This window comes from Antennarius striatus, chromosome 9, assembly GCF_040054535.1.
Source record: "Antennarius striatus isolate MH-2024 chromosome 9, ASM4005453v1, whole genome shotgun sequence".
Classification (NCBI taxonomy): Eukaryota; Metazoa; Chordata; class Actinopteri; order Lophiiformes; family Antennariidae; genus Antennarius; species Antennarius striatus.
The window spans coordinates 11,692,095-11,703,383 of NC_090784.1; the positions used below are offsets into that span (position 1 = coordinate 11,692,095).

General features: G+C 40.3%; 1 protein-coding gene across 3 annotated transcripts; it reads left to right on the plus strand.

Annotated features, from left to right (window-relative positions):
* Window positions 1-408: 408 nt before the first annotated feature.
* zdhhc18a (zinc finger DHHC-type palmitoyltransferase 18a) lies at window positions 409-9,329 on the plus strand. Of its 3 annotated transcripts, none has more exons than XM_068324334.1 (10): window positions 409-1,007; window positions 1,088-1,248; window positions 1,487-1,636; window positions 2,722-2,859; window positions 2,968-3,019; window positions 3,648-3,750; window positions 3,853-3,965; window positions 4,140-4,245; window positions 5,330-5,447; window positions 6,031-6,224. In XM_068324334.1, exons 1-10 carry the CDS (start codon window positions 775-777, stop codon window positions 6,078-6,080), a joined length of 1,224 nt encoding a protein of 407 aa, XP_068180435.1. In that variant the 5' UTR covers window positions 409-774; the 3' UTR covers window positions 6,081-6,224. The 3 variants fall into 3 exon arrangements, with proteins under 3 accessions (XP_068180435.1, XP_068180436.1, XP_068180434.1); XM_068324335.1 differs by having other exon boundaries at window positions 5,376-5,447; window positions 6,031-6,165; XM_068324333.1 differs by lacking the exon at window positions 5,330-5,447 and having other exon boundaries at window positions 6,031-9,329.
* Window positions 9,330-11,289: the final 1,960 nt, after the last annotated feature.

Genomic DNA, 11,289 nt, shown 5'->3' on the forward strand with positions numbered 1-11,289 from the left:
AATCTAGTCATCAATACAACAACACATCACTTTAGCAGATATCTTTTACTTCCACTGTTCAGTTAATAACCATAATTATGAAGTTATTTCATTAGTAACCACTGTATTAAATATAATGTGATGAATTAAAAGGTTTATTTTTTTAAATCTTTTTATTAGATTGTGTGTTGTAAGACGTAATTTTGTTCGTATTTACATTATAAAATGTGCTTTGATTGTGGTCCGACCCCTGCTGCCGGTTCCGTTCACATACAGGCCCCGGAGTGCCGGTTTGTGTCGGTTGTGCTCGTCTTTGATCCACCAATCATCTCAGGCGATCCGTTCAAGGACTCGCACGTCATTGGCGGAGCCTGGCGCCTACGTCAACAGCTCACCGTGACGTACATTGATTGACTGCAGTAAAGGAAAACCGTAACTATCAGCAGAAGCTGGAGCCCGTCTGTTTGTGTTGAATAACTGTTAAGGACGGGTTAAACTAACAAAATTATTACCAGTATATTTGAATGGCGTAGTTTAACTACTAATGATGCTATTTAACCCTTTTTCAGTTCGTGATTTAATTCAGCTTCAAAAACTCCGGAGAAGAATGCCTCTCCATATCCACTAGCTAGCTAGCTAGCATACCGTGTCAGGATGGACAACTGTTACCGAGTGTGAGTCCGCCGAGCTGAGACATCCATGTAGAGTGTTTGTATACTGAGAGGACCGTCTCTCGGAAAAGAGTTTCAAGTGTGCCTTTAGCTACCTCCGAACCGTGTCGGTACTGTTACCAAAATGAAGAACTGCGAGTACCAGCAGATCGACCCGCGGGCTCTGGCAGCGTCACCCCCGTCCTCACAGACCCGGACCGGGAAGAGAGCTCAGCGGCCTCGGAGGAAGTGGGAAGTGTTTCCCGGGAAGAACAGGTTTTTCTGCGGTGGACGATTCATCCTGGCCAGGCAGAGCGGTGTCCTTCCGCTGACACTGGGTCTAATTGTTGTCACATGTGGCCTTTTCTTTGCATTCGAGTGAGTGTCTAGGATACAATAACAGCCCAGTGGTTCGGGGATAAAGATGCTTTTAAAAAACTATCCATTTTCCTTTTCAGTTGCCCATTCCTGGTGAAGCACCTGACCGTCTTCATACCTGTCATTGGCGGACTGCTTTTCATGTTTGTCGTTCTCTCCCTGCTGAGGACCAGCTTTACAGATCCAGGGATCTTACCCAGGGCTACCCCAGACGAAGCCGCAGACATAGAGAGGCAGATCGGTAAGGATAGGTAGCAGATGGGGGTGGGGGGCTTTGCCATATGGGGAATCTCTGGGATGTTTGTCTTTAAATTGCAGACCTAAGTGGCTTACTGTGTTTTGTGGTCGAACAGCACAACATTCAGACTTCAATTTATTTGTGTTTATTCCTTCAGTATTGTAAAATTTCTTTACGCCTTGTTTTGTGCTCAAATCTGAAAGTCTCAGTGACTCTTGCCCCTGTACTTCTCTATTTTAAGATACCTCAGGATCCTCGTCATATCGCCCCCCTCCACGAACCAAGGAGATCCTCATCAACCAGCAGGTGGTAAAGCTCAAGTACTGCTTCACATGTAAAACATTCCGCCCTCCTCGGACGTCCCATTGCAGCTTGTGTGACAACTGTGTAGGTAAGGATTTAATGTCAAGTTACTTCTTAATGCACATGCATTAAATTTAACAATATAATCATTTAAATAGTAAATGATTGTAAGAGGGTGGTGCAGTGGGTATCGCTATCACCACACAGTCAGGCGATTCCGGGTTCGAGTTCCGCTCTGTGCAGAGTTTGCATGTTCTCCCCGTGTCTGTGTGGGTTCTCTCCGGGTTCTCAGTCTTCCTCCCACCTACAAAACATGCCTTTCAGGTTAATTGGCTGGTCCCAAATTACCTGTAGTGTGTGAGTGTCAGCGTGCGTGGTTGTCTGTCTGTGTGATTCCACGGTGCACTGGTGTCATGCCTGGAGTTTCCCCTGCCTCATGCCATAAGCCAGCTGGGATAAGGATTCACATCACCTGTGTTAACCAAGTTGTCTGTATTTTGAATTTAAAATACCAAATACATACTGTTGATTTAGATTTGATTGCAAGGGAACCCTTTTGAAAATTAAGTTTAATTCACATAGTATGAATGAATCAGATTTCTTCTAAAGTCAGTAGTTTTGTATGTGCAGGATCTAAGTATTTCATAAAATGGGTTGTTGTGAATGCATGACGCCATTGGGATGATGACGTAAACTGTTCTTCATTGGGTGAACGTGCAGTGTCTTTAACTTGACATTTGTTCAACAGGTCCACATTTTTCAAGTTGGTTTTTAAACAATATTCTCATGGCAATATCTACGTGCACATCTGTTCTATATGTGGTCACTTTTTAACTGAAACTCTGAAGCTTTACAGATTTGGAATCAATTTTAGCTCATTAAGAAAGGGTGCATTTTCCAACTATAACATCTTGAAATTACTTTAATATTACAGTACATGCTTTATTGGCTAATAAACGTATGAGGCATTATTTCAACCAGCAAGAACTGCTTAAATAATCACGTGGATATCAGGCTAACTTTTGGAAAAAAAAAACTGTGAACCAAGCATTGAACTGGCTTTGATGAAAGAAATTAGGATTAATTGTATTCAATATTCTAGCCTTGTTACTGTTTACTAGCTATTATTAATGTGCTTCTAATCTCTGGCATATTAACTTTTGTTACTTTCAGAGCGATTTGATCACCACTGCCCATGGGTGGGAAACTGTGTGGGCAAACGCAATTACCGCTTTTTCTACAGCTTCATTATCTCTCTGTCTTTTCTGACATCTTTCATATTTGGCTGTGTCATCACACATATTACCCTGCGTAAGTACATTCACTCTGTATGAAGACACAAATGCATTAAATAACTTTAGGGTGTTCTGTCATGTTAACAAGAAACTTTTTGCTTCTGATTTCTTCTATTCTCCTCAGGTTCTCAAGCAGGTAAAAGCTTTGTTCAAGCCATTCAGGAGAGCCCAGCCAGATATCCTTTTACAGACTAGTAGCTCATGTAAATGTTATTATTGGGTGAATGTAGTCTTTTTTAATTTGCTACAGTTCTTGGTTAAGAAACAACATGAGTTACAATGATGGAAACACATTTCCCTCCGCTCCACAGTCAAGCCCACACTGAATAGGATCAAAGAGTCAACACCCAGCAAAGCGGTGCTTTTAGGCAGATGGCGCTCCTCTAAAGGCTGCCTTGTGTTCTTGTGAGATGATGCCAGTGGCTTGATGGATATAATGTAGACTGGAGAGTGACTGGAAATTTTATTCACTGACAGGGTGTGAAGTAATTTGCCTATGGTATGCAGGACTATTATGTCGTCTTGTTGGAGTCAACATGACTCTAGTAATCTGTAAAGGTTACATTAATTGATCTGATTAATGTTTTGGAACAGATGGCATCAGTTTTGATTGTAATTATATCATTGCATAAAATATTACTCAGGTATTATATTTAATTCACGAGGTACAGTTTGTGAAAGAAAAATAACTGGGAGGAATACAAGTTATATTTATATCCCACATCTTTATCATCATCTTAAATTACCTAATGTCTTAAATAATAAGTGGTAATTGTGATTATCATGCCTTAATTCCTTATGCACTGTGGTGGAGCTGGTTATTTGTTTCTTCTCCATCTGGTCTATTCTGGGCCTCTCAGGTTTCCATACCTACTTAGTTGCCTCAAATCTCACAACAAATGAAGATGTAAGCAAATGATCCATTTTTGAATCATACATTTGAGTTCATGATTATTCAAGCAGACTTAATTCATGAACTGATGATTTATTTCATTTATTCACTGTGCAGATAAAGGGCTCCTGGTCAAGTAAAAGGGCTGCAGAGGAGTCCGGGAACCCGTACAGTTACAACAGTATTGTAACCAACTGCTGTGTGACATTATGTGGTCCCATGCCTCCAAGGTGGGTGAAGATGTCCCAGTCTTGTACAGACATGTCGCAGCCTAGATATGTTTTTTTCCATTAGTCATCAGTGATGATGCTTAGTCAGCGTTAACTTGATAATAGCATGTGTTGCCATTACGTACCGTCCAGGTTTAGGTGTGCCAAAACATAATCCTTTGTTGTGTTCTCTAGTCTAATTGACAGAAGAGGTTTCCTGCCTAATGATGAGGCAATCCCTGCTGTGTCTGCCTCGGAGATGCCTCTGCCTCCATTTGTGGCCAAGAGCGATCCTCATATGGTAGGATGACCTCGCTTGTGGTCCCTCCCTGGCCCTGACTGTTTCGTAGCCCCTGTGCTGTTGTAACGCTGCCCCATGTGTGCCTTCTCCACATCCACCTTTGCTCCTCCAGTCAGAGTTGCCATTACTGCAGTACGTGGAAATCCAGTCCTGTGTTGAGAATTTTTTATGTTTTATGTTATTGACACCAGCAAACAGGATGGATTTCTTTTTGAAGGAAGTCTCTGATCAGATCATCATTTTGAGGTTTCACTTTCTAATGATGAACTACAGATAGAATTGAAAGCCAGATGTCAGCAGCAGCAATAATGAATCCACTTGCAGCCGTAGCTGGTATACCACAGAAACCTACTGAAGAGGTCATGTTATCTTGCTGAAATAATACTACTGTGTCATTTGTTGTTTGAGCACCTGTAACACTGTTTGGCATCACTGAGCACTTAAAAGTGCAAGAAAGTGGCCAGAGAGTTCTAGTACAGAAATTTAACCATGTGTTAATGTCAGTGCTGAGTTGTGAGATTGCTGGAGATTTATTTTTATTTTGTGATGATGGACAGTGAATAGTTTTACCTTTTTATATCTTGTTTTTTTAATTTCTATTTATACTTAGGAATTCAACTTGTTGCAACTTGTCTACCTCCTTTTTGCTGTTTTTTTTGTACGTTGTAAAGGTGTATGCACACAATGGAGTCGGTCCTCATAAGTAGGACATTCAAATGGTGATAGAACATGTATATAATTTGATTTATGAGCACTTTGTCACAGATCATTCATTCTTCACATGCCATGAATATGTTTCACTCAGTACAATCAGCATATCAGATGTCTTGTTCATATCATTAACTTTTTATTTACTTCAAGTTGCTCCTTGTCTTTTTACTCCAAGTTTTGTTTTTGTTTTTTAATGCCTTAAAAATAAATCTTCATGATTGTATTTTGAGTTTTGAGTTTACTTCTACCGTTCTTTCCCTTGTCTTAATGTGCAGATTGGAATGTGGTTGTACTTTCTCAGGTTGTCATTAAACATACAGATTTTTTTGTTTGTTATGAACCTTTCTTTGGCGTGCTCCACATTCACTGCTAGATGGCAGATCTGACACTCAGTGATTGTATCCATTCCACCCTGCCAGGAGGAGAACTGTCAGGATTTTGCTTTGTCCTGCACAGAATGAAGGACACAGCTGCATGTATACGGGTCGATGGTAAGACGAGGGCTTGAAGCTAAGCCGATCATAACGCTCTTCACCTACATTAACCACGTGTTTTTCTAACATAGTTCATTTTTAGGTTTGGAATCACTCATCTTGCATTTGCACCTGTGATTGGTATGAGCTAACTGTGGAGTGACTGCTTTACTTTGAATATGCATGTCTCGCTGCCATCCATTTTACCTTTAACACTCCTTCACTTGCATCACATGGGATGGGGCTGGTTTTTGAAGGCTGGTACTCACTTTTGTCCACTGTAGTTAAATGAAATGCTTCTTCTCGCATGTGGTCTCATTGCACTGCATCACAAAGAAATACAAATTCTGTTTCCCTTTTTCCAACTCCATCAGATACAGAGGAAAATGGGAGGAAATCTCTTCTATTCACACATCACTCTTAAGCCATGTTGCACACTGTTCATCAAACTCTCTTCTGTGCTTCTCCATTTGATTATTTTGATGGTGCCATCTTCGCTTTTCAATGTGCTTGAGTGCTAAACATCATTTCAAGGGCATTTGTAGATTTTCTTTTGGTTTCCCCTTTGTCTTGATGTCTCCATCTTTTCTTCCTCACACAGTGCACTCTGAGCACCAAGGACTTGCTGGAGAGAGTGGTCCACTCCATTGACTTAAATGGCCTGTGCCTTCCTGGTACCCCAAAAACCACCCCTCTGGGCTTGGAAGTTACAAAGATGGCAGCGGTTTCCTCTGAAGCGTCAGCTTCCGCTGGTTGCTCGCGGCAACATGCCCACAGGCCCGTGATGACTGTGTGCCCCTCTATGAGCAGGAGCAGCAGGAGGGACTCGCTACATTCTGTCAATCCAGCCTTCCGTCTGGCTTCTCCTTCACCATCGCTGAGCAGACCCACCTTGATTCTGGGTGATGCACCTGACATTGGCTTTGCCCCACTCTCCTGAGTGCACCCGGTAACCGTCAGTTATCAAATGAGTCAGGGTATACTTGTTCCTGCTGGATGCAGTGCTGATCTACAAAGAAACGTGTCATGTGTGTTTCCATTTGTTATCTTTGTAATTTCATGCATTGCTAATGCATTAGCTGTTTGTTTTTCTTTTTTTTTGTTTGTGAGTTTTATCTGCAGTGTCCTATAATGTGTACTAAATTTGTTGTTCAGGGTGGAGGTAAATCTTAGTAATACTTGAAAGCACAATATAGTAATATTTTCTTAAACACCTTTTTAAGAAGGCACCCAGAGAATGCCTTCTCACTTTCCTCACAACCTCAAGCCATACATCAGAGTTTAAGTTCTTTGTAATATCTTATGCAAATAGGTCTGGGTTTACCTACAGTACAAGAGAGAAACAGAAATGGAACACTACTTGTATTGGGTATAGCGAACCATTTCAGGGCTATCATCCTATCGTTATGACAGGGTTTGTGTTGTAGCCTTAAGCAAAGGCACAGCGTTTCATATTAATGTGTGTTACATGAATATTCTCAGTAGGAGTGTGTCGATTAGAGCATTGTTTAATGGATGGTCATGAAATGTCTTTGAGTGTGGTGCAAGATCTAATGGCTCTTTGACCTTTTACTTTATTTACAGCATGAAACTTTACCCTCTGATGGTGGAGTACAATCTCTTCTGAGAGTAAATAGGACTTGGATTCTGTCTGACCACTAGGGGTCAGACTATGTTTAAGAATTGAAGCCTAGCTGGAGGAAAACTTAGTTACATGCAAATGTTTATTTTATGTTTTATTTAAAATTTTGTGATCATCAAAGCTGTAGATATGCTATGAAGATCAGTTACATAGTCGGTGAGTTTATGTTTCGGTCTGCATTAAGGCCTTTAGGTTGTGAATACGGTTGCAAGCAGTGCTTGTATGGAAACACTTGTTTATATTTTATAGGATCCCAAAGCAGAAGTGTAATTTTGTCAATAAAAGTGATCACTTTTGTTGCCTTTGTGTGTTTCCAGCCAAGTATTTTTTTCTATCTCCAGATTTAAAAAAGATGTGTGTCTGCTCATCGTCAACACAGTAAATCAGTGCTAGTTTTTTGATAGTTTTGTTCATTTATCCTGACAGCTCTCAGGTGGAAACAATGAGCAGGCGAATGTTAACCCCGTGCGGCTGGATAGGCACAGAACCAACAATGAAAACAATCTATGAATTTGTTTTGGTTGGAGTTTAGTCATAGATGGATGATAGAAGACAGTTCCATAAATTACTATAAACCACAAATTGTAAGTTAAATCCCAGGGACGATTTTTAATATAGATGTCTCTGTGACTGCGTGGGAGACTAACTTCTTTCCATAATGTTGCTAGTATTGATGATATATGCCTTCTGGGTCCAGGATTGCCCTTGGTAACAATATTTTTTCCCTGTAATTTCTGAAATTGAAAACTGCAGTTCAGTAGTCTAACAGGAAATGATCACAGCTGATGGATGATGGCAGCTGGAGTCTGACTAGTCAGCTGTCACTACAGGGAGAATGTAGCTGGAGGGTATTTGACATGGTTTGTGCAAGTCAAGGCTGCAGAGGATGCAGTGATTGGATACTGAATGTATCTTTTAATATCTTCTAAATTAGAGCGCAGTAAGGAAGCTAGTTGCAGTACATTTTTACTAGTTAATAACTGAACAATTTCTGTTATGACTATAACGTAATAGGTTTGGCATCACAGAAAAATAGATGAGAAGACAATGTTGGATTCACATTCTCATGAAATCTCATTATATAACTGGTTCCTGAAGATTCAGATACTGTTTATCTGATAATCAGGTAGCTTCAAAACGCTCTGCTGTAACAGAACACATTTTCTGTATATTCCATTAACATTAAACAGATGCTAAAACATTCTTCTCTCAGAAGAAAGAAAGCTAAAGCATTATCACTGTCTCAGTCTGTCTTCTCTCGTTTTGAAAACATTTACGAAGGAAAAGAAATGGGAAGATTTGATTTCAGTACAACAGCAAACTTATCAGGCCATCACTTTGTAACTGGTGTATTTGATGTGCTGACATGCACAATGAGACTTCACAGGCTGCAGATTTCTGAAGTGTTTAATACACTTTCAACATAACTGGTGTCACTCTTTAGAGATAGATCTCAGTACCAAGACAGCACTGTGATTCATCACGCTCCATCCATTTCCACGTTCAGCCCCTGCTGTCATGTGTGCAGCTATGCGTCATGCTCTCACAAGTCTTCACCTCATCACTCAATGGTCTGACCAGAGCAGAAGTGAAGTACCTCTGTGATCAAAATGAGTGACTCTGTGACACTCGTTTGATTTGTGGCCATGGCCTGTGAAACATGAAATCAATGCATCATGGGTGTAACTTACACATCTTGTTTAAGATTTCTCAGTCCCTGCCATTAGAATGCATTACGATCAGATAGTCAGCTTTTCGTGTGTAATTCAGCATCCAAACAATTGATGTATGCTGCATCATAGTCACAACAACATAGAGGAATGTTACTCCTAACAACAGTCAAAGCCAGACAAAGGTAACGTACACTTGAAGCAGCAGTGTTATCATAATCTCTGAGTTTGGTGTGACGTAAACTGCATTTGTAGTTTTGACAATGCTCAGCCACATGGTTGTGTACTGCTTTTTCAAGGTGTTAAACTGTGAGATTATACGAGTTTTGTATTTGGGCAAGGTTGGGCTTGGCAGAGTGTAAAAACGGTGAGTACGTTTTAATACACAAACCTCACGTGAGATCTATTGAAGTTGTTTATTTGATGGGCTGTGTTTTTTGTTCGTTGGGTGATTCACTCCAGCAGTGTAACAGATCTGACGGTGTATTTTACTCATATATTTAATTGAAGTTGTGTTAACTCAGATATTATTACAATTATACAATTTAATAAGTTAACTCCAAATGTTCCTCAGAATTAATTATTGATAAACTTGCAATTCTTGAACTTGATATAGACTGAGAGCTCCTACCCATATCTTTTAAAAACGGAAAAGTCTCAATTTTGATAAGTCCTGAGTATGACTTTGGACCTTAATATCTAATTTCTATTTTTCCATTGTACCATATCAGTTATATTTGTTATTTTTGATCAGATAAGATAAATGAATAAGTCAGAAGACGTGACGTGTTCAATTCTTGCGAGGAAAAGACGTCAGTTGTGGACGATGGGATGGAAAAGGCATGGAAACTTGAGTTTGAGCCCTGGAGCTGGATTAGAGTTCTTGGAGCAGTAGCTTTTATTATCATCATGAAGGTTACATATGGGTCCAGTCAAATGTGCGGAACAATGCTTTGTGTACTGTTAGGTGTGTGTGTGTGTGTGTGTGTGTGTGTGTGTGTGTGTGTGTGTGTGTGTGTGTGTGTGTGTGTGTGTTTAAAAAAATACTACATCTGAAATACTGATTGACAACCTGCTATTGTTATTTTTTAAGAATCTGTGTATTGATGCCCTACAGAGACAGCGAAATAGAGAAATACCCTCAGCAGTCTAGGCCTAGAGCAGCTCATCTAAAGGAACCTATGTTGTTCCTAATTGAAAGCTTTATCAAAGAGGAAGGGTTTGAATCTACTCTTAAATAAGCTTAGGGTGTCTGCCCCCCGGACCAAGGCCGGGAGATCGTTCCACAACAAAGGAGCCAAATACCTAAAGCTTCTGCCTCCTGTTCTCTCTTAAAGACCTGACGGGTACCAGAAATCCTGCATTCTCAGATGGAAGAGCCCTCGGAAGGTGATTCAATGAGGTCTTCAATGTAAGACAAGCCTTGTAATTGGCTTCCTCACCTGACAGAAATATATCAGTCTGCATATTTCTGAGTTACATAAACCATCCTGTCAACATCACATCTTGGCAGTGTCAGTTTCTGGTGGAGCGTAAGTTCAGTGTTATTAGTTTCTATTCCAAAATAATAAGCTCTGCAGTTAATTTGCAGATGACACCCTGCAGATGAGTCTTTGGAACATGAGAATAAATACAATTTCAAATATTTTTTTTCCTTTTGTACAAGTTATGTAGGCTTGATTTTCTTTAAATCAAGCCTCCTGGTGGCAGGAGCTGTGTTGATGACGGCAACACGCTTTCGTTGGACTCCACCTGTAAGGGCGTTACCAGACTAAAGTACACTGTATTTTTAGTCACTGCATATGAAAGCAATGTTTTCGTAATAGTTTGATCATCATTCTGTGACTTATTGGACATGAAAACCAAATCATAGAATTTGGAATCACACTGATGACTTGGTTATATTCATTGTCTTGTGACTCCAGTCCTTTCTGATCCATTGAAGTTTATTAAAATGTTAAAACACAAACACCAAAATGACAAACAAACCAATCAAGGTTCAACATGCACACACACACACGCACGCACGCACGCACACAGACACACACACACACACACACACACACACACGCACGCACGCACACACACACACACACACACACACACACACACACACACACACACACACACACACACACACACACACACACACACACACACACACACACACACACACAACGCCAAGGCTCAGACTACTTTTATTATCAGCTGTTTTGGATTGAGCCATGAAACTACATTTGTAGAGTGTAATATAATAATGTGGCAACTTTGACTTCAGTTAAGGATCCAAACAAACTTTCTACTGCTGACTTCATCAGTATTATTTATGATATGAGTGTATTGCTCTTTAGGTAGTCTTAATATTGTAAGCCTGGGGTTAAGCCCTAACGGTGGTTATGCAATAACAAATGAAGGCCACTGAACTTCATTCACTTGGTAATGGCCCAGTTTGTGCAGCAATGACAATAAAGTTAGACTGACAGATACAAAGTGCACACTGTGTTATTGAGAAGGCATGACCAGACATATTTCCAACAAGTAAAACTGA